General features: G+C 40.7%; 1 protein-coding gene and 1 long non-coding RNA gene across 3 annotated transcripts; one reads left to right on the top strand and one right to left on the bottom strand.

Annotated features, from left to right (window-relative positions):
* Positions 1 to 1,915: 1,915 nt before the first annotated feature.
* On the top strand, positions 1,916 to 3,191 carry LOC129089425 (uncharacterized). The gene is made up of 3 exons (XR_008531135.1): positions 1,916 to 1,949; positions 2,593 to 2,686; positions 2,852 to 3,191. It is a non-coding gene; the product is annotated as an uncharacterized LOC129089425 (long non-coding RNA).
* A 7,303-nt stretch (positions 3,192 to 10,494) lies between these two features.
* Positions 10,495 to 26,523, bottom strand: LOC129088994 (zonadhesin-like). Of its 2 annotated transcripts, XM_054596297.1 has the most exons (29): positions 26,309 to 26,523; positions 26,055 to 26,107; positions 25,838 to 25,903; positions 24,913 to 25,136; positions 24,738 to 24,810; positions 24,034 to 24,431; positions 22,860 to 23,424; positions 22,515 to 22,711; positions 22,031 to 22,420; positions 21,471 to 21,763; positions 20,731 to 20,996; positions 19,831 to 19,899; positions 19,580 to 19,717; positions 19,226 to 19,482; positions 19,047 to 19,131; positions 18,824 to 18,895; positions 18,493 to 18,627; positions 18,113 to 18,369; positions 17,904 to 17,988; positions 17,553 to 17,798; positions 17,289 to 17,426; positions 16,465 to 16,721; positions 16,223 to 16,307; positions 14,051 to 16,090; positions 13,678 to 13,886; positions 13,378 to 13,534; positions 12,880 to 13,280; positions 11,456 to 11,585; positions 10,495 to 11,285 (listed from the first exon to the last, which is right to left on the bottom strand). In XM_054596297.1, the coding sequence occupies exons 1-29, from the start codon at positions 26,383 to 26,385 to the stop codon at positions 11,143 to 11,145; spliced, it is 7,506 nt and encodes a 2,501-aa protein (XP_054452272.1). In that variant the 5' UTR covers positions 26,386 to 26,523; the 3' UTR covers positions 10,495 to 11,142. The 2 variants fall into 2 exon arrangements, with proteins under 2 accessions (XP_054452272.1, XP_054452273.1); XM_054596298.1 differs by lacking the exon at positions 19,831 to 19,899.
* Positions 26,524 to 27,034: the final 511 nt, after the last annotated feature.

Raw genomic sequence — 27,034 nt, 5'->3', positions numbered from 1 at the left:
AGCCCCCTACATGGCCTGAACAGGAGGCTTCCTGGGCCAGTCTGACATTCATCGCCAGAAAACACCCCCACCCGCTGCCTCTGCCAAAGCTCCCCAGCCCCGAGGACAGCGAGAGAGAGAGGGGTTGAGGTGTTCTCCTTCAGCAAGGGAACCAGTTGAGGTGGAGGTGTGCTAATGGCGATGGAGGGGGTTGACTGGAACAATTTGGACCAAAGGCACAGCCTCTCCTGTTACCTAGCAATCCTTTTGCTCCTGCATCACGTCATGCTCCAAGGAACAAGCACGGCTCGTTGTCCGTGCTTAAAGAGGAAAAGAAGACAGGGGTTGGGAAAGGGGAATAAATACATTCAAGATTCTGTATTTGATTTTTATAATAAGTGGCAGAGATGTGGACTTGGGAAGCCTCCTGTGCTTCTGGGGCCCAACCTCCATAGTTGAGGGACATATTCTTACAGTATGGTTATCGAAAGGCCGGATGATGATAAAGTGTTGCGCTCAGCCCCAATGTTCTTCGAAGGATCTCTTCATCATAATGTCATAATTACAATATATTGATGTTATTCTCTTATACGACTTTAGAGATGAAAATATGACTACACCGGGAAAACCAGCGGAAAGGCATGAATCCAGGCGGAGTTGAGTCATAGTGAAACCACTGCAACCCAAAGAAAGTGCAATACATTCATACCTCATGTGATGTAAATTAACACGGATCAAATGTCCCCGATTATATACCCTCAAAAAATATGCTCTCTCTTTTTAATGTCATTCATTTTGGGTTGTGTGCATTGATCAATCAGGGGAAATCATCAAGCGATGAGAAATAGCAAACGTAGTCGTGATGTCATTAAGCCAAAAAAAATTCTCTGCCAGTGAATACATTATTCAGTTTGACAGGTAATTTTTTTTTTTTTGCATGGGTTTAATAGGATTTCACCAGGAACATGCAAACATTAATTCCATTTCTTATTTATTTAGTGTTGGTCAACTGTTATGTCTCTTCTGTATGTTTTGTATTAAGTGCGCTTAAGTACTTAAATCTTACACAATGTTCATTATACATGATTTTTCTTTTGTATGATTTCCATTTCCATTCGCGTAAAATGATTTTGTTGTAAGACGTTTTGTGTACAATACAGCACTATTTACTATTTATAATAAACTATATAAAAATGTAGAAAAGTTGTGACTTTGACTGTCATTTATTGGATACTGGGGCAGTAACCATTGAGAAGAATGAGGTCATATCCTCATTTGTGTAAAAAATGCTTTTATAAATATATATTATGTAATTAAAAACGTACACCTGGTGGATATTTAATAAACTAATTATTGCATTTTTACATTCAGTGTCTCTTAATTACACCAAACAAATAAATATATATACGTAAATAAAGGTGTTAATAATAAATCCATCAGTATATTTCCTACAGTATTTTAGTCCTTCTCTTGATATACTGTCATTTAAACTAGAGAATGTTTTTCTCTTTTCCATTTTAAACATGCCAGCTGTTTGCTCCCCTCCTATCTAAATCCAGATGAGCAGGATAGTGACAATACCTACTCTGAGAGCTGCACCCCTCGTGCACACTCCTTGAGCACTAAATTATAAATATATCCCCTTTCATAAACACTCCTTTTGGACAAATTCCTGCTCCCTAGGGGCTCTTCCACACCCCTTAATGACTAAAACAGAGCTGCTGTAAATTATATAAGCACAGCGGCCCATAGTCACACCAGGACATCAGTCACTGACATGGCTGCACAGGGTTAAGAAGGGTTATTGCTCTCACCGCCACACAGAAATAAAAACACTGTTCACCCAGTTGGCAGACTCCTCAAAAGGTCACAGATATCACTGGTGCCTTTTTATCACTCCCTGACGTATTCTTTTTTCTTTTCTTCTGGAGGTTTAGGGATCAGGTATGCAGCTGTCCATGCCATACAAGGTATATGTATGAAATCTGCAGGCACAATAAAACACTGACTGTTGTTTTTTGTGTTTTAGTTTGTTTTAAATATTTTTGTTGTATGTATTTATTCGTGTGTTAGCGTATTATTTATATGTTTATGCTTGGTGTCCAGTACAGTCAACAGATAAGATCAAGGCAAGATCACATTTCACTATTTTCTTTACTCTCTACTTTTTTTATTTATTTTGTTACAAGTGCTCAACTTGTAAGACACAATGAGTGAAAAAGCCAAAGGGGTTGCTTTGGAGCGGAGTGTCAGTCAAGCAGCAACACACTGGAGACAACTTAACCTCTGACCCCAACACTCTTTGAAATGAGTAGACTACTTGACCGGAGCTGACAACAATCCAAGCGCCTCTGCAGCTTCCAAGACCCCAAATTGAAAGTGAAGGAAGGAGTACAAAGAGGACGGTCTAGAAAAAAATACATAGGAGAAAAAAGAGTTAAATGGGAGCTTTAGAGAATACTTTAAAGGCAGAATGTGCTAGGAGACCTGTAATCAAAGCATGTATGACTGATTCAGATTCATTTCTGATGAAAATGACAAAAAGTTCTGTAGAATTCATTCTTAAAGGAGGTCATAGTTGTGCTTTAACTCTAGTTTGGCTGCATCCAATAGGACAGACAAGGAGTGGGCTTTATCTCTGAAATACCGCCTTATCAAATCTCTTGAAGAGTGGGTGGATGACTCACAGCGTGCCTTTCCTAAAGTGGTGAGTGCCTGCCTCTCACACTATCCATCTGTAGTCCTTCCTCAGTCGCCCTGGTCCCTTTTTTCTGTCTACTGTTTACTTTGTTTCTGTCAAAATTCTCCGCTAAGTCTTTCATTTTGTTATGAAGCGCGTGAACGGGACCCTCCTGCTGTCTCTTCTCACCAGATGCCATCAGATCCTAGAGGACACTGGTACGGACGTCAACGAACGGCAAATCAACATGACAACATCCAGCACCACAGTGAGTCCTCTGTGCAGCACCAGTCCAGCGCCCACCATCTCAAGTTCCAGGGGGACTTACGACAATGCATACTTTTACATCCTGTTTGTCATGATCTTCTACTCCATCCTTGCCACGACACTTCTCAAGTGCTTAGGCAGCGACGAGGAGCAAAAGGACCCCTACGAGGAGTTCACAAGTACACAAAAATTCAACACAGGCCACATGGTGGACAAGTTTTACTTTGAAGAGGAGAGCAGCTTGTGAGCCACGGGCTTTCTAAGCAGAAGGAGGGAGGGTAAGAACGCATTTTGGGGGGGGGATTGTTTTGACAGTCACCAAGCCAGAAAAACGTCAGTGCCGACTACTCAGGCAAGACCTGCTAGTGATTTTCGCAAAAAACCTGTAGTAAGTTCATTTCCCCCCCCACCCTCTCCCCTTCCATCTGACAATCAGAAATCTCACGCAAGCAGGCAGGCAAGCAGGAGGAGACGGAGACGGCTGCCTCTGATGATCTGAGAGAAGGGTGGAAACATGGAGAAGTGTGGGTCAATGGCAGGCCGGAATCTCCTCCTGTGAGGCCCAATCAGGATCAATAACACCGGGGCCTTCGACATGCACACACCACAGGGAACCAGGGATACCTCAGCGGACTGATGGTGTGGACAACATGGACACTGTGTGTGTGTGTGTGTGTGTGTGTGTGTGTGTGTGTGTGTGTGTTTTTTCCATTCTCTGAATTCAGTTTAACGTACATATACTAGAAAGATTCAATAAGGGTTATATGTTATTTTAATGCATTAACAGGCATTTATTTTAAGACTGAATTTAATTTATAAGTATATAACGTGTTTATTTAAATCAGGTCATAAAGCATGGTTTTAATGTGTATTTTCACTTGAAGGGTGTACAATTAGTGCAGCATCAACATGTAGCAAAGGAATATAAATGCATGCAAAACAATGTTCCTGAATAAAATGAACAAAATGACATCTCACTCCCTCAAATTGGTTCTAATTAGAGCTAAAAGGCTCCATGCAATAGCCAGGAGTGAGCGACATTCCTTTGCCATTACATTGTAACTGATCTTTTCCAAAGAGTGGACGCACAGCTACAGGGCCGCTGCAACCTCCCGGTGACCCCATATGATCTGAGTTTACAGAGCTGTGGAGAAACGTGAACCCCGAGACTCACTCTGCAGAATTAACTTCGATTGCGCTGCGGGTTTGTGGAGCGGAGCTTTTTTTTACAGAGGAACACACGCTTCTGATTTGCGCCACACATCCCCAACGTTGGCTACCTCTGCGGCGGAGGACGCATCAGATTAGCAGATCGGCAGATGGACAGGTACAGTGTGATGACGCAGATGCACGGGCATCAGGGGAAAAGTATAAGGTAGAAAGAAAGAAAGAAAGAAAGAAAGAAAGAAAGAAAGAAAGAAAGAAAGAAAGGAACGCTTCTGCATGTTTGCATTAAATTAAAACATCCGGAGTCAAACGTGGGTCTGGACTAGCGATGCTGGTCTAATTTGAACTATCCGCTCCTAGAGGTTATTGCCGGTCCCCGAGGCCATGTGGACCTGCTTCTTCTTCTCCCCTCATAATCAAATCTTTGTCTCATCCTCCCCTTGAAGTGCCGGGGTCACCACGTGTAGATCCTACTCAGCCAAACAACACTGCCTTGAAGTTTTGGGCGAGCTTCTCGAAACACTTAACTCTGACCAGATAGTGCTGGCTGAATACTAGTGTAGCTATAAGTGGGAACTGGTGGTTCATATTGGTTAACAAACAATTATCATATTCTCTAAGTCTGTCCTCACTGTGGAAAGCCTCACACAGTCCCGTAGCCAGAGGAAACTCCTTATTCTAATTGTCGTTAATCACTAAACAAGATAATGGGGAAAATAATGGAATCGATATTTACATTTTTTTTTTCTTTATTTTCTCAATTTCAAACATTTCATTTTATAAATAGCCTGCTGTTGGAGGAATTAATGAAGTGATTTTTATTTTGTGAGAGGCTGTTTGATCTTTTTGATTATGTTGATCATTCTGAATAAATTGTCCAAGCAAAGTAATTTTATTTACATAAGCATGCAATGCATATGTGATTTAGCCAGTAAAAACACAGCATTGCAGTCAAAACAATTACACTTTCGTGACTCGCAATGTTGCAATATGATGTAAGTAAAACAACATGACAGTATGAAAACCGCAGAAATGTAGGCTGCTTTAGTCATCAATACGCTGACAGCAGAGACTCATGACAGATCCTCATTTTTAAGAGCTGCTGTTGGTTAAAAGCTGAATATAAATGAGCCTATATTTAGTTCGTGCTAGAGAGGCTGTCTGAATCTGGTCTAAACCTGCGTGCCTCAACAGATCAAAAGTCCTACAGACAAAGACTACAAGACCCTATACAAAATAAGAATGCAGCTGGAAAAAAAAACTTAAAACATGCCATTTCTAAGATGGGTTTGATGTGTCTCATCTTCAGGATGCAGAGTTCACAGCTGGAGAGGTGCTTGGGCCTAATAAAAATACAATCAGATCTTCATTTTTCTCCTCATGGGTTAAAACAGAGACTTTTTGATGCACAATCCCGGTTTTGATATGTGAAGAGAGACGGGTGCCAAAGAAAAAAACACATATTACCTTTCAAACTGTTAACTACATAATTGTGGTACAAAAATATCTGTTTCGCTGACTCTACCTGAGCTGATGGTGGTCCGGAAGTCTGGCCTTTGGTCGGACTCTGTGTAGATGCTGCCATCTGCTGGTGAAGATCTGACACTACTGGTAGTGCTATGCTATTCCTAGCATTTCAAGGAAACTGCCAACAGCACAAGGTGTTAGTGAGCATGCAGAAGTTTTGCAGCAACAATGCTACTGAGGAGTATTGTTGACTCAGACCGTGATAACAACAATACATTTACAGCAGCAAGAATAGATGTATTTAAGCAAATATGAGTTTTTGAAAAGAGCATCAGTATAGAAAATCTTAATTACCTATGTGTAGTATTGGAGACTGTGTATGCTGAAGTCCTGCTGTCATCTCTCATTGTATCTTTTGATGCTGTGGTTTTGCTGCCATCTACTGGTGTAGATGTTGCTCTGCTTTTTGTCGTACTGGAGCCATTGGCAGTGCAAAAATGAAAGCTGTATTCAAGAATAAAGGTTTACAAGACAGATAATTGTTAACATAAATGTATTTGTTCTATCTTACCTATATACAACTGCAGGTTTTTCCCCCCTCTGTTAGAATTTTTATGCTGTTGTTAAACTTTGATAAAGTATGCAATTACAAATTACAACAATTGTAAGTTTAAGCTGTATTTCTGTTACCAAGATTTTTCTTTTTTTTTAATTATCATTAAAAACAAGATGGCATGCCATGAAAGTGATGTATTTATATTAAGCTTTATTCACATGTTTAGAATTAAAGGCAGTGATGTTTTACTCATCATTGAGAAGCAGACTTATCAACAGCAGGAAGAACAGTGCCAACAGTAGCCTACACTCCAGACAGGAATCATCCCATTGTCTGCAAAATTAATAAAACCACGGTATTGTTGGAGTTGTTTGATTTTTTTCAAGTGTTTTTTTTCCTGTTTCACTGATTGATAATGAGTCACGCCAACAGCCTGTAGACAAGTGTGAAGTGTTTTTGTAACTACACTCGAGTGTCCAATGACTCGTCTAATGTTGCCACAAATGTAACCACACACAGAGCGTTGCCATTACTGAAACGAGAGAATCTCCTGTGTATAAGCATTAAAACACCCATTATGACCAAATGTCAGCATCATTTAAGCTACCATTTATTCCCATTACATTTTTACCTACCAAAATGATCAGATAGCAATGCATATTAACCATTTGAAGTCATAATGTCATGTGTATGTGTAAGCACCCATTCAATCAGTGCATAATACTGACATTTACGGGCAGCAAAATAATATCAACCTTGGATAAATAGTATGGTTCTGGCACAAATATGAATATCTAGGTATAATACACACAAAATAATGTTTTTAAATAAAACAAAATGACAACCAGCTCTTAAATGAGTTCTGATTAGAGTACTCAACCTGAAAACAATACAGTGGCATTTTCTAATCAAAGAAATGGGCATTTTCTTATAGAGCAATCTGGTTATTGCCTTAAGTGAGTGAAACAGCGCCCCCATATATTATGGTGGTTGGTTTATGATATTGCACCTGCGAGAGGTGAATGTAAAAAAAAAAGAAAATATAAACCAACTCTAAATCAGTAGCGACAATGGACACATTTCTGGAAAATATATTAAAGTGTGTGTGAATCAAGTTAGTCACACCCCGGCCTCGCGTCAAAGTAAAAGGAGTGAACACAATGTTACGTTACCTGCTAAATGATTCAGCTTGTTTATCCAGTGATGTTTATATCATCCCAGTTAACGTTAGATCACGTTAACAGCGACGAAGAGAGGAAGTGAGGAGTTCAACAAACAAACAAACAAACAAACCAAATCAACAAATAACGACCACCACCACAACAACAACAACAACAACAACAACAACAACATGTCATATAAGGTGGATATGTGCATGACAGAGAGTAAAATGGGCCTCGACGTCAAATAAAAGTAAGTTCAAAATGTTTCCCCCGATGGTTAAACGTCTCTCTGCGGCTTTCTGTGCGTAATTATGTGTTTGAATTGAACCTTTTGTTTTGTGTGCTGTTGCTTTTGTGTACTTGCTGATGTTGTGGTTGTTATATTCTGTTACTATGCTGCTTTGCATGCCAATGAAGCTGTTGTATTATTGCTGCTCTCTACACAGTCAGCAGGGACACAAGAGCTTCTAATATGCTGGGATTTGTACCCAATTTTGCATTTATTTAGCTGTAGCTATGGTTTGTGAAGGAGCCTGTGAAGGGGACTTTTATAAATCTTTTTTTGTGCTGAAAAGTGAATAAGTGATGTTGTAAGGTTATATGGCCTGTAGGCTGTTTTTACATCCTCTGCAAATTGCCTATAGTATATACCGCGTCATGTATACATTTGACACTTTTTAGTTTCTATAGAAATTGTTTAATCCGTCAATGTTTTAGACTAGTGGTCCGTGGTCAACAACAATGATTTGTTGACCACTGATTCCAACTTCTAAAATGTGAATATTTTCTGATTTCCATAGTCTAGGTAATGGATTGTTGGTTGGACAAAACAAGATATTCTATATTTGAAAACCCTCACCTATCTTTTGCTTTGCCAAATTGTGATGGGCATTCTTTCACCACTTTTAGACCAAATGACTAATCGAGTAATCAAGAAATGAATGGACAGATTAATAAAGAAAGTAATCCTTGTGCAGCCATAGTTTGTTGTATTGAACGGCAATGGAATGGTACTACAAATCTGAATTTGTAAGACTTGTTAAAATGACACATTGTATTATCCTGTTACTCATTAACATGACCTGCTGCTAACTTCTGAACCACCCTACTGCTATAATGAGCCCTTGGTTTTAGAGTTTATTCAACAGACCCCTGTGGTTTAAATAGGCCAGAATGCCTCTGCCAGTATAATTAAATTTCGGCTCATCATCCTCACTTGAAGTGTAGGAATTCCACTCGCAGACCTGATCCAGCCCAACAGAACTTCCTCGATAGTTATCCAGTTAACTCTTAATAGATTTTATGTGATTTTCTTTTCTAAAGCACTGACAGTCAACTGATGATATTGTTGTTGCTAAGAGTAGCGTAGCCTGTTGTTACAGTACAGCTGCAGCCACACTGATGCTTCCATTGGTTGAAACATAGGCCCTTTCTCAGGTGGGTCATAGTGCAGCCCTCACAATTCTGCAGGAGAAGGGTCTGGGATACAGACAATGAGAGAGAAGACACTCACTGATTAGGTGATAGACAGAAGTGTGTATAATATTGTTTTTTGTGATACTGTTACTGTATGATTTGTATTTTAAAGGTTGTTAACATTAGCTAAAGCTCACACAATTTTCCTCATTATTTGGACAAAATTTTTGGTGAATGGTCCCAATTTGGGCATCTATAGAAGAAAAGGTGCAAGTAAAAATGTATTTTACCATTCCAACTGTTCAATGCTTAATGGAAGTTCAGAAATCAATGGCCCTGACTGAACCTTTACTTGAGCTGGTTGTGGAATCTTTTTTTGTTGTTAAAAAAAATCCAGATTTGCTCCCATCTGCTGTTGAAAATGGGACACTACTGGTTTCTGGCAGTGAAACACTTGTGAGCTCACTCACAGGTGAATCTCCAAGGGTCATTGTTGGCTCAGACCCTGATGCAAACAATAAAAAATTCAAACTTTTTTAAGTGGCAAATACATTTTCAGCAGTGAAATAAAGAATTAATACATTTCTTCAGATGTGAATTTTATAAATGGGTTAAGCAGAGATCATAATAACCATCCTGTAGCTGTGGAGACTGGAAGCTGAAGTTGTGAGGCCATCTAATGGTGTAGATGTAGTACTGCTACTTTTGGTCCTCTGCTGACTAAAAATCATGTAGCTCAATTGAGTATTAGTAAAAAAAGTTTCTAAATATGTTTTTTTTTTTTCTGACAAAGTTAGGAAAGCAATGTTTTAGGTCAAGGTCTGATGTGGCCTTGCACATAAAATAATGATCCCAGTCACTTCCACACAGTGAGGCATACAGCTTAAAAAAAGTGGTATGGGAGCTACTCTGTATTGGCTGATACCCAAAGCCAATGTAGAGCTACGGGGACTGAAAAAGTTGGATTGGTTTTTGCAAGCGTACAGGTAGTACTGCCGTTTGTTGTGCAGGGTCCTGTAGAAACAGAGTCTGTAGATGATGTTGTGCTTACATCCACTGGTGCAGATATGCTACTGTTTGTTGTGCTTGGTGGTGATGTATCAGAGGCTGTGGATGCTAAAGTTTTGCTGATATTTGCAAGTATACAGGGAGTACTGCTGTTTGCTGTGCCGTGTGCTGTAGTACTAGAGCCTGCAAAGACATTGTGCACAGCTGTAAACAAGTTGGAGAACAGTATGTTTGACAAAGGATCCCAGCACACTCTTCCAAAGAATAATACTTGTTTATGAATCACAACTGTGTCTTAATTTGTATTTTTCTCTAAGTGAAAAAGGGTTGTAATTTACATTTTTTAACCAATTTTCTCCACAGTTAATCTTTTGTCACTGTGTTAAAAGCACTTTCCACATAATTGTGTCACTTAACCTCATCAAGACCTTACCAAATCTTTAGGCTACATAAAACCTTTACATAATTAAGCCTATTTTTAATTTATTTAGATAAGAACTTAATTACTAATTTGCTATTCTTAGTACCTATTTATGGGGGTAAGTTTCACACTGAAGTCAGTACTGATAAATTACCTCCTACCAACATGTATTATGAAGATGCTGTTTAATGGAATTACCTATATCCTAAACTGAGTCTGCATGTTCGCTCAAAACAAAATTAAGCACCTGATCCAGCAGGAGATTTTTTTTTTTAAGTACAGCGGAACTAGTCAGACTGTAGCTCAAGAATGCATCAGAAACTACATATGAGACTGAAATGATTAGAATAACGGCAACACAAATGTAACCACAGTGCATGTTTATTGGAACAATGAAGATTCAATAGAAACCCTACCAATGCACTGACATTCAAATACACAGTATGACCAAGCGCAAGCAACATATTGTATAATCATTTATTGCACCTTGAGTTTAACGGATAGTGATAAATAATCCCATGTAGTCATCCATAATCAGAATTTTTTATAAAGCATATGCACAGCTGTTTGCTTGGCGATGGCACAAACATGAGTCTGATATATTGCCACAGAGTTCAAAGAGATCCTGAATAAGCAAAGATGTTTGAGATTTTCACCTTTTTCAAAAATTTGATGAATGATGTGAGTTCAGTAGGAAGCGTTAGTTACGTATTGTAACTCCAGATTATATTGGTATAGGCGAAGCCTTCTAAGAGCCTTCACTATAAAAGCAGTTGAAAAGTTTCCATCGTTCTGTATTTATTGTCCTGATGAGCTGGAGACCACTGGACTTGTTTATGCCAGGTCTTTTTTGGGCAGTTTAGTTTTGAGAGAGGATACTTTTTCAAATGAAAAGATTCATCAGCTTTAATTCTGTCGGATTTCTTGTTAACTGCCACATTGATGTTTCTGCTAGTGGTCTAAAGCCTACACGTGGTATTTTTAAGTGCCATGTCTCATCCTTACATCCATCTGATATTCACACTCTCCAGCTCTCTCCAAACTCTTTAATGCTCTTGGCCCTGGTACCATCTGGCTTCATCCAGTCATTCACTTTGTAGCCGTCAAAGTTCCCGCACAGACCCCCCACCTTACTTTTATATAAGTGTGGTAGAATGATCTCTGTGGAAACAACATCAAAAATACAATGTTACTTAATTCAGTGTATAACTCTCTCCTAGAGAAAATAACCCATTTTTGTTGACATGGGATAGAATGATAAATTGAGGTTTAAGGATTTGTTGATGAATTCTGTGAATTCTATTGATTTTAATGAGGCAAAGATGAGTTACCTGCTCTGCTGTGTCCATCAAACTCCACTGAGAGGCCAAAGTCGGTCTTCAGGTAGATGCGAGAGGAATGCTCCCAGATCTTTAGACCAGCCGTTGGTGAGGCGGGAGTATTGGTTTTCCTTCCATCCACCTGGAGGGAGACAGAAGGGGGTATGTTGCAATGACATTTATAACATTTAAGTAAATTTCTCTGCTCTAGTCCAATGATTTTGTACAGGGATTCACAAAACATACATTTTTTTTAACCATAATATCAAGTCTTTAGGGATGAGTGCTCAGATTGTACTATTGTATGGATTCCCATGAAATTTAGTACAGACATTCACGGTACACACAAGATGAATCTTACTGACTTTGATGATCCCTTGACTATTTCTCTATGGTAATCATGAGGTTAAAATGTGGAGAAGGTCTTCATAAGGGTGAAATAGAATAATTTGGTAATCACTCTACAACTGACCCCTCATATTGGGGTCAATTTTTAATTAGTTGTTTCTGAGATGGGGGGTCAGTGCGCTAGAGGTTTTATGTAACAGAAATTGCGTCAAGATAATTCACAGGCTGGGCCACTGTGGAGGGAGAGTTTGTTATTATTGTCTCATTTGAGTACCTAAATCAAAATTAAGGTTTTTTCCTTTTATTGAAACAAAAATAGCTAAAAAATGATTTTCTTATATGTAGGCCTATTAATAAATGAATAAGTAAATAGACTAAGTAAATGGGACAGAGCCAAAAAACACACACACACACACGCTATTGGTCAAGTATAATTCAAAATGATGAATGTTGATGCACAATGAATAATGTAGGATTATTGTGACCTATTTCATGTGCTATTTGGGATTTTGAGGGTGATGCATATGTAAAAACAACAACAAAACAACAAAAAAAGATGCATTTAAATACTGATTTGGTCCAAGCGCCTTAATTCATAATAGCATGAAACATTTAGAAGATATAAGCTATAGCAATTTAAAAAATGTTACTGCCTGAGTATGCTAAAGCTTGAGTACCAGTGTTCTTTTGCTTTTGAATACAATATACTGTCTGCAGGCCTTCTTAAATTTACATTGCTTAGACTGCCTATGAAAAAATCGGTCAATATTGCAACTTTTTTACAGGCTCTCTCTTTCTTTTGTTCGCTTGCTCTTATACACAAACACACATGTGTATGGTGCCAATACGGAAATAACATATGACAGAGCATAATTTAGCGCCCATCATCTGCCACACTGCCGTCGTAACACCTCACAGAAAAAATGTGAAGGAGCACTGGTTATTACCCTCAGTGCTTTCACAAATGTCTGTGGGTGGGCAAAAATATGATGATGTTTTCCCATGAACAAAATAGTATGGCTGCTGAAAAGGAACCACAGGAAAATGAGATGGAAGCAGTGTATTGTTAAAAGGCCCTCGATACTTACGACCAGCCTCCGATTCTTCCTGAATACCACAGTGTGATCGTACACTCGAATCTTAAGCTCTTGTAATCTGTGGTGTTCCTTATTATTTTCACTGTCGTCATCATGGTTGCTATCATCACCATCTTCATCACTATCATCTTCATCTTCATCATCTTCATCATCTTCATCATCTTCATCGCTCACACTGTGGCTGTGGTCTTCTTCACTGCTACTGTCACCATGATGCTGACTATCATCGTCATCATGTACGGTATTGATGCCCTCGATGTAAACATGTGGAAGGTCATTTGGCAAGTTGTTGGTCCGGACCAGCACATATGAGTGCTCACCGTCAAAGTCATGCTTCATTTTATCAAATGTTCTGTACTCAGGGTCTCCCCTGATAGTGCATTCATGGAAGCCTGTGGAGCAACAAGTGTAGAGCAATTCACAAATGAGTGAACACAATATAACATGGTTTGCATACATCACAGAGTTAAATGTTGACATTTACAGCACCTGTAGACTGGCAGTAATAATGTCCTTCCTCATTTTGAAGGCAGACAGCATTTCCATCGCACTCATCTTTGTCATCGCAGTCAATCTTCCCCACGCCATGGTCTTTCTCACATTCACACTTCTGACTGCAGTGATTGGTGTACCACACTTCATTGAACTGGCAAAATGAGAGAGAGTCATCATACAGTGAGGACATAAATGTCCACATGCACCATTTTCTCAGGCCTTCAGAAAGTAGACCAAAGTATTTGATGTTGTATATGACTTGTGCTATTGATGAAGAGTAATTTTGGCACTCACACGATGGCTGGTGCCATTCTTGTCCACACATCCACATTGTTGGATAGGCACACAAACCCTCAATTTACGCACAAAGCCTTCATCACAAACACATCCCTTCACACAACCCTCATTGTTGCTGCAGCCTGGTGGTCCATTCAGTTGTGTGCAGGTTGGACTGCATGGCTGGACACATGTGGTGTAATGACTGTTCTTTGGGCAAGAGGGTGCTGGAGAGACAGAGTCGTAGGGATAGAATATACTTAGTCATACATGCATAGTATCTTAGCTCACAGGTGAGCTTTGCCACTGGATTCTTACATATGAGGTGGAATGTACACTATAGGAAACCCAGTCCATGTTTTATATAAAGAAATAAGAACATCTAACTTACTTGGTCCATGTGTAGTTGGAGGTTGTGTTCTGGCTGTCGTTGTAGATTGTGGTGTGGCTGTAGTTGTAGGCCTAGGTCTACCTGTTGTTGAATGTGGTTTATTGGTTCTTGTAGGTTGTGGTCCAACTGTTGTTGTGGGCTGTGGTGTGGCTGTTGTGGGTTTTGGTTTAACTGTGGTTGGAGGTTGTGGTCTCACTGTGGTTGGTGGTTGTGGTCTCACTGTGGTTTGTGGTTGTGGTCTCACTGTGGTTTGTGGCTCTGGCTGAGTTTCAGTTGGGGGTTGTGGTCTAGTTGTTGTTGTTGGTTGTGATCCAGCTGTAGGCACATGGCTTTCTGTGGTTGGGGATTTATTAGATGTAGCCGTTTGTTCAGGTCTTGCTGTTGTTTGAGGTTTTCCTGTAAATTCTGGTTCTGGTTGCCCTGGAGTTTCAACTTCTGGGTGCTCTGTTGTTGGTGGATAGGGTCTGGCTGTGGTTGGGGGTCCATTAGTAGATGTACCTGGTTGCTCTGGTCTTGCTGTCATTTCAGGTTCTGGTTGCTCTGGAGTTTCAACTCCTGGGTGCTCTGTTGTTGGTGGATAGGGTCTGGCTGTGGTTGGGGGTCCATTAGTAGATGTACCTGGTTGCTCTGGTCTTGCTGTCATTTCAGGTTCTGGTTGCTCTGGAGTTTCAACTCCTGGGTGCTCTGTTGTTGGTGGATAGGGTCTGGCTGTGGTTGGGGGTCCATTAGTAGATGTACCTGGTTGCTCTGTTTGTGCTGTCATTTGAGGTTTTCCTGTAAATTCAGGTTCTGGTTGCTCTGGAGTTTCAACTCCTGGGTATTCTGTTGTTGGTGGATAGGGTCTGGCTGTGGTCTGGGGTCCATTAGTAGATGTACCTGGTTGCTCTGGTCTTGCTGTCATTTCAGGTTCTGGTTGCTCTGGAGTTTCAACTCCTGGGTGCTCTGTTGTTGGTGGATAGGGTCTGGCTGTGGTTGGGGGTCCATTAGTAGATGTACCTGGTTGCTCTGGTCTTGCTGTCATTTCAGGTTCTGGTTGCTCTGGAGTTTCAACTCCTGGGTGCTCTGTTGTTGGTGGATAGGGTCTGGCTGTGGTTGGGGGTCCATTAGTAGATGTACCTGGTTGCTCTGTTTGTGCTGTCATTTGAGGTTTTCCTGTAAATTCTGGTTCTGGTTGCTCTGGAGTTTCAACTCCTGGGTGCTCTGTTGTTGGTGGATAGGGTCTGGCTGTGGTTGGGGGTCCATTAGTAGATGTACCTGGTTGCTCTGGTCTTGCTGTCATTTCAGGTTCTGGTTGCTCTGGAGTTTCAACTCCTGGGTGCTCTGTTGTTGGTGGATAGGGTCTGGCTGTGGTTGGGGGTCCATTAGTAGATGTACCTGGTTGCTCTGTTTGTGCTGTCATTTGAGGTTTTCCTGTAAATTCTGGTTCTGGTTGCTCTGGAGTTTCAACTCCTGGGTATTCTGTTGTTGGTGGATAGGGTCTGGCTGTGGTTTGGGGTCCATTAGTAGATGTACCTGGTTGCTCTGGTCTTGCTGTCATTTCAGGTTCTGGTTGCTCTGGAGTTTCAACTCCTGGGTGCTCTGTTGTTGGTGGATAGGGTCTGGCTGTGGTTGGGGGTCCATTAGTAGATGTACCTGGTTGCTCTGGTCTTGCTGTCATTTCAGGTTCTGGTTGCTCTGGAGTTTCAACTCCTGGGTACTCTGTTGTTGGTGGATAGGGTCTGGCTGTGGTTGGGGGTCCATTAGTAGATGTACCTGGTTGCTCTGGTCTTGCTGTCATTTCAGGTTCTGGTTGCTCTGGAGTTTCAACTCCTGGGTGCTCTGTTGTTGGTGGGTAAGGTGTAGCTGTGTTTTGGGGTCCAGTTGTGGTTGTTGTTGTTATTGGTGTTGGTGTTATTGGTAGCTGTGGTCTTGTAGTCAGGATATCAGGATTTGTTGTTGTTGTAAAAGTAGTTGTTGGCTGTGGTTTTGATGAAGTTGACGTTTGTGGTTGTGTAGTAGTTGAGCTGTTCGCTGGAATAAACTCTGGACCCACTGTTGCAACTAGATGTTGTGAGAACAGATATTGGTATTGGTTTAGCTTGGTCTGTGACTACATTTCACAATCAAGTCAGTCATTTTTTTAGTTATGATGTGTGTGAACTTAATTGAATGTCAGTAGGAGGACAGAGTTACCTGTACAGTGCCCACGGTGAAGTGATACATCATCTATGGCAACATCAGACTGATCGCTGGAACCTCTTCGGCCCTCAAATATGATCTAAAATGAAGGAAACATGTTACAAAGTGCAGCATACCTGTTATAGCATACTGATTCATTAAGTCCGATTACACTATTTTACTGTTACAGGTAGAACACTAATAGTGTTTCGCTTTGCAAGTTTCTAGCATTAGACGTGTTAGGAGAAACTTTTCACCTGGAAAGCTCCAGTTGTTGTGATGTCCACCTGAGCCATGTGCCACATATTGCCTTGGTCATTTCTCCTCCACCAAACACCATTAGCTAATCTGTTCTGGAGCAGGTAAACATGGAGGCCCATTGTATCTGCTGAGCCATACATATGATACCAGAACTGCAGACACTGAGAACCAGAGTCAGAACACTCAGAGCTGATGAGACGAGCCGTGTCTCCATGTGACGCGCTGTTGCCTTCGATGTAAAGATAGTGGCCACCTGGTTAAGGACATAAGAGGTAGGTAAGTTAAAGTAATGCACAGCATGTTTTCAGGTTTTCTTAGGTAATGTTCTACAAGGTTTCCCCCACTGTATCACAAGTCCGGCATCCCGGTAAAACTTCAGCTTCGGTGCACTTAAGGTGGGCTGACCTTTTAAGGTGGACAAGCGTTTGCATTTTAGTGACAAGCCACACCTCCGACAACAACTTTTCTGGTGGAAACCCTGTTATAAGCTCAAGGCATGTAATGTTGCAGTTGAAACTGTTGCAAAATGTTGACAAAGCAAATGTCTTTTTAACACTGAAAGACAAAAAAAGACTTAATTCATAATCAACGTTGCTGGCACATCCTGAAGGAAATACATATTATCTTAATGAAATACATTATATCAGGCCAGACAGTCTGCCCTTCTGGTTTGACAAGGAAGAACTACTTCAACAACCAACTATCATTTTTTTTTGCTACTTATAAGTGTGACTGTGGCAGATGTCAAACTGACAAAGAATGTGCTGACAGTTCTACACCAACTTTGCTAGGCCTCTTTATTTACTATATCTTTAATTACCTCCTGTGGTGTGATCTGAAGAAGGCCCAGTCATCATAGTAGGAGTGGAGCCACTATACCTTGTCCAGTCAAAAACATCAGTAGGAAGTTGACTCCACTGACATAGATCTTGTTCAAAATTGCAGTTGAGTTGGCATACTGGGAACAAAAGTCAGACATATATTTAGATTACTGGATATCACAAAAACTGGATGTAGAAAAAATGAACAATGGAAGTCCCAACACCAGTTGTCTAAAAGGGCTGCTGTGGAATTAGCATTGTACCTGAGTGTGGTGGTGGTCTAATATCTGGAGCTTCAGTCACATTTTCCCCATTAATGAAGTCGGTTTGTGATTCCACTGTGGGAGGTATTGTAACATTTGCTGTAGGGGGCTTAATTGTAACGGGGAGCTGAGCAGTAGCATTGAACACAGGAGGCTCTGGAGCTGCACTAGTTTGCACAGGGACAATTGGAGGAGTTGTGTTTCCATCAGGCTTAGGAGGACTTGTTGTCACAACACCACTCACATCTGCAACAGTTTTAGAAAGGTTAATACCTGCAAATAATTGATTGAAACATTATCAAGCTACACAGCCTTAAGATAAATAGCATGTTTTTGAGGGTGTAGTGTCACCAGAGCATCGGCCACGATAAAGCTTTACATCATCTATTGCCACATCAGACTCTTCGTTGGAGCCTCTACGCCCCTCAATGATGACCTTAAGTTAGGGGATAAAATATGTGTTAAGATCTCTCTTATAATTAATATTTCACAATTACAACATTATTGACTCACAATTTTTAAATTATCTAATTGTCAGTGTCTGTTGGAAGGTGTCTGACCTGGAAAGCCCCAGTTGTTGTGATGTCCACCTGAGCCATGTGCCACATATTTCCCTGGTCATTTCTCTTCCACCAAACAGCATCAGCTAATCTGTTCTGGAGCAGGTAAACATGGAGGCCCATTGTATCTGCTGAGCCATACATATGATACCAGAACTGCAGACACTGAGGACCAGAGTCAGAACACTCAGAGCTGATGAGACGAGCTGTGTCTCCATGTGTCACACTGCTGGCCTCAATGTAAAAATAGTGACCATCTAGAAAACAGAAATGAAATGATGAAAATTGTAGATATTCTTAACAATGTGAGACAGATTTTGTTTACCTCTGTAAATGATCTGTCACTATTTAGAATATTACATAGAGAAAGATAATATTACCACCAGTGTGGCCAGCAGATGGCCCAGTCATCAGGGTGGGGGTGTAACCACTTTTCCATGTCCAGTCAAAAGCATCTGTCACCATCTGATTCCAGCTACAAAGGTTGTTGTTGAAGCTACAGTCTATATTGCAGACTATAGGGGAAACATTTGCAAAAAAAGAACATTAACTAAATGTTGAGGCCCTGAAGCAACTTCCTAAAAACTTAGACAATCTTTCACTTCAACTCCCATTAGAAATTACTAAACATTAATGTTAATTTGTAACCACACTTCTGCTTTCTGATGGAGAAACAATTGGCCCATAAATTATAGCTTCCTGTGCACTTACTTGGGAGTGAGGGGAGGACTTCCACAGTTGTGGAAGGAGGCTTCGTTCCACTAACCAGGTCAGGGAAGCTACCTAAAGGACGTCATTATTGATGTTGTTTAAACCATGAGATATATGTTATGGTCATCATTTATTGATTTATTTGCACCATTGGATTATATTATTATATCATCAATCAAGTTTAGAATGTTTTGCTCTCCTTTTTAGTTAGAGGTGAATGTACCTGAGCAAGAGCCAAAGTGGATGGAAATGTCATCCATGGCCACATCTGATAGATAATTAGAGCCTCGAATTCCCTCCACTATGATCTGAAAGAGGTTAGAAGGAAAGTATAATGTTTCCTGTTTAGAATAAGATCATCATTTAGGCTCATATATTGTCTTCATATAGTGTCAGACTTACTTGGAATGGACCAGACACTCTGATGTCAATACTTCCTAGATGCCATTCTGGTCCTTGGTTGTTCATCATGGCCCAGAGCTTGGTAGCTTTATTGTCTCTAAGCAGGTAGATATTCAGGGCCATGGCTGTGGCTGAACCATACATATGGTACCAGAAGTGCAGGCAGAGTGGGCCATTATAATGGCACATTGAACTTGATAGACGAGCTGAATCTCCATGGGTTACACTATTTCCCTCAATATAGATGTAGAAACCAGCTAGAGAAAGTTGAAAAATAGCATGTTAAACATGAATGACGAAATGCCAATGACACAACACAATAGATGTGATAGTGTGGCCTGATATTGGTTTTACCTCCAGTGGTGTGGTCTTGGTTTGGTCCAGTTAAGCTTGATGGGGTGGGTCCTGAATGTCTTTTCCAATCAAAACTGTCCTGTACGAGTTGCTCCCACCCACACAGATTTTTTTCAAAGTCACAGTTTATGGGACAGACTATGAAAAATCATATAAACACAATGGAAATGATAAGATTTATGAGCTGTATTATGACACTTATAATACAAACCAGTAACGGATAAACCATGTCCAACCCTGAATGCCCTTACGAGTCTGATCTGGTTTTGTAGAGGTAGGAGTTGGAGATGTTGGAAAAGTTGCAGTAGTTGTGGGGTCAGCTGAAATGTGGACAACAACAAAACAAAAAGCCAAACAAACAAACAAACAAAAAAAAAAAAGGAAATGAGTTCACCACCTTAGCCTTTTTGGCACTCTAGGAGATGTGTTGAGTAAGGCAACCCCCTCAGATAACCATGTACCTTCTACAATTTATCTTGTATCTAGGAATGTTAAAAATAAACCGGTTAACCCTTAACCCACAAAAATAATTTTGACTGATTAATGCTAGCCGTTAAACGAGAAATATAAAAACAGAAAGCCGAACACAGAAAATTTGCATCCCTACTTATATTAATGACAAATCATAGAAGCTATAGTTGCACCAATTGATCATCAGCCAATTGAAACTGGACGTTTTTTAGCTGATTCCAATGATAGTTTGATGTTGGCACTCAGCGGTAGAGAGAGTAATGTCACAGTCACACACACCCACACAAGATGTCGGTGGTGTGGAAGTTCTTCAGTGCGAGTGAAGAAGACATAAAGCTTGCAATTTGTCTCAGCAGCAAGTCAAAAATAAGCCAGGGCGGGAAAAAAAGTAGAAAATCTAATTTGATCGGTAAAATAGGGATATTGGGCGAAGCTAAATTATAACGCCATAATGATGTTTTCAAATGTACTCTTGTTAAACCTAGATTTTGGTAAGAAACTTGTTTTATGTTTTCACAGCAATATAAAATAGATTTGTTATGACCTTTAGCGGCAGTAGATCAACACATATTATTCTGTTAAAACAGTCTATCAATTAAGTCGCTACAAAATATCATTACACATATTCACAGAGTAACCACACAGTCATCGTCATCCTCATGTCTGACCCAAACACTCACCACAGGCTGTGTTTGTCTGCCAGCCGGGCAGCTCCACTCCTGCAACCTGGCATGCTGCTGCATAGGACTTGAGAGATTCACATAGGGTGTGTTGGTCACCACTGGTGGCGCAGTAGTCATACACACAACTTTTGAGGTAAATGTTTGGGTGAATGAGTTCATTGCAGGGTTTGAAGGCATCCCCTAGTAGGGTGTAACACTCATTGTAGGCCTCATTCTCTTCATCATAATCACAGAATGTGGGATCATTTGGATGGGAAATACACCTGTAGGATAAAGTTTAGACAATGGAATAAACATCTAGACATTTTAAGGTATTGTTCCACTTCAGAATAAGACAGAATAAGGTTTATTAATGTGAAGTAATTCATGCATTTATACTTAATTTTTCATTGAACAACTAGTTTGAATTAAACTTAATGTTGGGTTTGCCAGGTTGTGCTTAATGTTATCATCCTTATGCTAACATGCTGAAATTACAATGATAGCATGCTGATGTTAAGCAGGTATAATGTCCTCCTTTGTCACTATCTTAGTTTAGTGTGTAACAGTAGCATGCTATAATTAGCTAATTAACACTTTACACAAAGGACAACTGAGGCTGATCAGAATATATACAACTTTTGTCACCTACTGTTGAAATGGTATGTTTTTTTTCACTGTCAGAGGTATTGGAATGTCCTAACAATTGTTTAATTTGTACAAGATGTGCAGATACCCTTTATAGTAGAATAGCTTACTCATTATCGCCTGGCACCTTCCAGCTGTCGCCAAACTCAAATGGACCAGTAGAATTTTGGCCTCCTGGTTCTACAAAGTCATCGTCCTGGTGTTCAGAGTAGGTGCCACACAGTCCACACAGTTCATACTTGTAGCGCTCATCCACCTGCAGGAAGAGTCTGTTCTGTGCATCTATCGTCATTCTGAGGCCAAAGGTTGTCTCCAAGATAATATAGTTTTTCTTCAGGTAGACCCATACTGAGCCGTATGAACCAGTGGTGGAATAGGGGAGTTGGATGCTGCTATTATCCAACTAAAAGGAAGACAATCCAAGATGACAAACAAGTTACTTCCCGCAATGAGCTGACACAGAGTAATAAATGACCCCTATAAACATTAGTGTTCTGATACTGAGGTCATTAGCCAAAATCATTAATGAATAACAGTAGGTAATACAGAACATTAACTTTCAGGTGACTTGAATTTCAACACATTTGCACAACAGCGTCTGATTCAAATGCTGTAAAAGATTTGGGATTGTTTGACATATTGTGTAACTACAATAAGTTTTCATGCTTACATAGACCTCTCCACTCTGGTTCAGGGTGAGGTATAGATCCTCAACCTGAAGAGACACAGCTTCAAGCTTGGATCGGGTGAAGTTCTGAAGGGCAGGGTGCATGTTGTGTCCAATAACAGAGAACTGGACTGAGCTTTCTTTTCCACATGTGGTAGTCAGCGTGTAACTGCAGCCCCCTTGAAAGTCATATGCCATCCCGTCAAAGGTGATGTAGTGTGGATCACCATACACCCTGCAGGTGGCAGGTTTGAAAAGGAAGCAGCCTTTCACCCCATCCGTGACCTTGCAAACCTCATCGTCTGCGCATTGCATTGTGATGCATTGCACGTCATTATTACCCATGCACTGACACTGTTGCTCACACTCTCCCTCCGAGAATGTTGCTCCTTTCTGCAGGAAAAAGGGAGTTGTGTGAATAAATTCTAGCTCTGTGGCAAGCAAGAGGTGAATATGAAATTGTCATTTGCTCATCTAACTCACTTACCTCATAGTGCTTTCCATAATACCAGCACCCACAGTCCTCTGCTGGGACACACTTCCCCCCACTGAGCTTAAAGCCAGAGTCACACTCGCATTTTTCCTCACAGCTTCCACAAGAGCCAACCAGATCCAGACTGGAGCATACCTCGGGACAGCCATCGGCACATGAGTTATAATAGCTGTTCTCACCACACTGTAGGGCTGAGAGTAGAGCAAGAGAGTGGTGGAAAGATCAGAGGGCATAAACTTACCTGTTATTGCATTATAACATTAATCATTCACCAGTATTTCCCAAATTTGAACAACAAGGAGTAAAGAAATAAAAGAAAGAAGCGATAAAGCTACCTACGGCAAAAAGTAGAGTTCCTCCATATGGGAAAGGAGACTCCAGCCTCCTGGCAGATATCAGCGTACACCTGTAATGCCTCACATAGTACTGCTGGGTCACCATGGGTAGAGCACATGCTGACCACACAGCCCCTGAAGTAGCTCTCTGCCCCCAGAACTGATAGGCAGTCAGCAAAGGGCCCAGTGCTAGAGATTAGGCCTCCACAGTACTGCTCACTGGCATACTCGGTCAACTCCAGTGGGTCACACTGATGAGGTAATAGAATGGTTTCACAGGAGGAGGTGGCTTGCCCGGACTGCCAGCTCTCAGCAAAATCTGTAGCATCTTGGGCGAGTGTTCCATCGGGCTTTCTGAAGTCGTCTCCTCTGACGTGGTTGTAGTTTCCGCACAAGCCACAGACTTTATCAGAGTAAGCGGACGGCAGGGTGACATGGACAGCACCGGTTTTGTCGTAAGAGACCAAAAGACCAAAACTGGTTTTCAGTTCAACAGCAGCGGGGTTGCTCTTGATTTTGACAGTTCCACCGCCGAGTGTCAGTGGAAGCTTCTTCCAGACCCCATTAACCTGAAAAACAGTATCAGTTTTAGACTTCCTTATCTGCTGTTGTCAGTTATATGGAATTACTGTATATGACAGTTTGTACAAAAAGCAGCATTCTGGAGATATATCTTGAATGAATTGATATGCAGATAAGTCAAGGACATTAGGCCACTTACCTCTGCACTTTACAGTAAACTCAGTTTATCAGTAGAGTGGACTGCAGATATGGGAACTCCACAATTTATTACATTATAGCTGTACAGCATTGCATCATTAAGGCAAGGTGCCACAAAACGGAGGTTGTACAGACAGTACTTAAGTAATCACAGGGGGATGGGTGCGCTTTAAAAAGCAGAGCATACTGTCTCCTTTAGCTTTTAAAAATACTCAATGTGTGGTGTCAATTGGATAAACAGCTTAGATGAGTAAACTGAGCATAGACCAGGGAAAAAAATGTGTTAAAGGCAGTATGCTTGTAGTTTATAAGAAGAGTTGTAGTGTGTAAGAGAGCATGATATTTTAGCTTTTGTGGAAAATTGTTCATATAATGTATTGGCAGATGCTACGGGCATCAGCAATGGATCACAGTAGTTGGGCCTTCCTAAATTTATATCCCCTTTTAGAGTGACTCACCACAATCCGGTGCGTCTGCTTTTTCAGCAGGGACACTCTGAAGTTCCCCATGTGCACATTGACCTGCTGCACAGTCGGCAGAGATGAGTTCCGGTTCTGCTCATTGACCACTTCCACACTGAACATGGGCATGGCCTCAGAGGGTGAGCAGCTCTTAGCCAGTGTGTAGGTGCAGGGGGCCATGAAGCGGAACACCTTTCCATCAAAAGTGCTGCAGTCTGTGTGACTGTGTATAGTGCAAGTCCCCGAGGGCGAAATCCCCCTGGCTCTGCCTATTTGAGGACTGCAGATTTGGCCCTTAGGGCACTGAGAGGGAAAGCAAGAGAGCTGGCCACCAGAACAGAGGCAGCGGGTGGACTCATCTGTCCAGAACTCTGAGTCAGATTCACACTGGGGTCCTGTGGGGGATGTGACTGAGTAAACAATCCGTTTATGATCACAACACCATCTGGCTAGGAATAACTGATTAGTAGCATTGATTAATTGTTATGTTAAGTGTTAAAAAAACGATATGAACTATTACCTTAGTTATTCATCCTATTAATCATTATAGATTTAAGGAATGAAACACATTCTGCTGCCTAGCAACATTTTCAACTTCTGACACACAAGTTGAATCCTTTTTTTTTTATTTATTTTTTTACATTTTTAAGCTTAATTAGGCTGTTCTTAATATAGCAAAAGAAGAGCAACATAATATTTACCACATGAGCCTCTCCTTACACCCATCCGGTTAAATGTGACCTGTCCCTCCATGGACACTGCTTCCACTACGACCTGAAGTAAAAGAAGATTATCTATTTGAATATAAACAATTTCATATTTTAATTCCCTAATACATTTTAATTATAGGTATGTGTTTTTGTTTTGCCATTTTACCTGAGTCCCTGGTTCGATGATGTCCAAGGGGACAAACGCTTGTCTCCAAGCATCCCTGGGGAGGGCAGGCAAGGTCCAGATTTCTAGCAGACCAACGCTTGTATTCAGCAGAGCACGAAGTTCTGACCCATCAGCTGCAACTGGTGATAAGTACCAAAACTCTAGACAAGCCTCGCCCTCCAGCCTTAGTGGACCACTCTCTAAAACAGTCACCATGCCATCCTCTGTAGGTGAAAAGGACAATAAGAAAATGTAATACACTAAATGCTTTCAACACGTAATAAAAAGTGACATAACTCATTTTTTAAATAGGACCTATTTAACACTTTCGGTACAAATCCAATGACAATGGCCACTTCACTTATTTTTAAATCACACAATATAAACGGTGAAATATGTTTTTAACTACGCAGGTAAGGAATTAGTTTTTTTGTCGTATAATCATTTTAATCACATCAGAAATAGCAAACCATTCCCTCGTCTTTGTTATTGTAATAAAACAAGGGGCACATCTGTTGTGGTGCAATCATCGTAAAATGCAAAATTGCCGTTTAGAGTGTTCTGTGCTAAATCTGAGCCTTAAGTGCAGGCCCTCTACTTCGATTGCCCCTGGGAGAGCACCAGACTATAAAAGATTATTAGCCTGCCTCAGATCAGTTTGTGATACGCGGCGAGGCACAGTCACAGCCTGCCTGGAGATTAAAACAGAACTGTGGACCGATGTTCCAAATCCCCTGCGAAGGGGGGGGACAATATTAAAGTTTACTACAGTCAAGTGATCTCTTGGTGGCAAAGCAAACTCTATCTGATCGGAACTGCAACCTGTCTTGAATATTTAAAAACAAACACATTTGGCTTTCAATTTAATTATTAGATTTAATTAATGAAATCAATTGCTGTGCTGTTTTGCAGTAAGCATCTGTACCTGTTAGTTGGTTCCAGTCACAAATCAGATGGTTGTGTCTGTCGTAGAAACACTGTGTAACATATTCTATGAAAGGAACAAAAAAGGGTCAAATATAATATTATTTACAGTATGTATGTATCTCTGTCTATTTATGTCTGTTCATTTAATCATTGTTGTGGTGAAACACAATTTGAGTGATTATGGAGTAAGTCTTAGTAATTGTAAAACTTCATACCTGAATTTGTCCTCCAATCTGGTAAAGTAACTAGTGAGAAGTCAATTTCAGCCCTGAAATAGGAAAAAAAAAGATTCCTTTTATTTACTGTCATAAATTAAAAAATCTTATTGACCTAAATACAAAACCATAACACAAATCAAAATCCAATTCTCTTTCCGCATTATGACATGAATATAATCAGTGCAACAATATTTCAAGTAACACATCAGCCAGAAATTGACAGTTGAAAGCTGAATTATCTTGACACCCACCTGCACTGAGTCCCTGTCTGGATAACAAAGACTAGAGTCACTGTGACCAACAAATGTGTGGAGATGCCTCCAAGCATATCTGATCCTGTAACGGCAGCTTCTCAGCTGCTCTCCCGTCGCTAATACTCTCTCCGTTTGATGAGTTGAAGAATGAACGATGAGCAGTAACTATTGTGGCTCTGTGTGGAAACGCAGCTTATGAGCCTCTAACTGCTGGCTCAGTGTGGGACCTATTGAGTCCTTCTCAGAAGAGAAGGCGTGTTTTTAAGCATTTATGGCCCCCTCTACCCCCCACCTAACCAGGTAAACTCAGCAGTGGGTGGAGAATGAGAACTGGTGGACAGGAAGACATGAAAGGGGTTGGGCTTGGTCTCTGTGGCGTAGGAATATTCCAAAAGTGACATCAGAAGTTGATACAGTTACAGCAAATAGTGATAGGCAAGGTCAGGGTTCATACTTGTTAAGGGCCAAAAACGACCTATGAGTGAATTGGTTGGTCAGTCTAGCTTTTTTGCCATAGTTACTGGTAAAGTTTTGATGAATGATGAAAAGTCTAGTGGTATAGGTAAAGTCTGCAATTTACAACTATTGCAACATCATACAGGATCAAGAAATCACTGTTTTATTATTAAAGATTTACCGTTGAACATGTAAAGATATTACCAAGTAACTTTAGTAAATCAAAGGTATTTGATAACGTGTTCTGTTCAGACAATCATGTAGTAA

Source organism: Anoplopoma fimbria, chromosome 3 (assembly GCF_027596085.1).
Source record: "Anoplopoma fimbria isolate UVic2021 breed Golden Eagle Sablefish chromosome 3, Afim_UVic_2022, whole genome shotgun sequence".
Classification (NCBI taxonomy): Eukaryota; Metazoa; Chordata; class Actinopteri; order Perciformes; family Anoplopomatidae; genus Anoplopoma; species Anoplopoma fimbria.
Note: the sequence above shows the minus strand (reverse complement) of the source record. Positions and strands in the feature narration are given on the sequence as shown.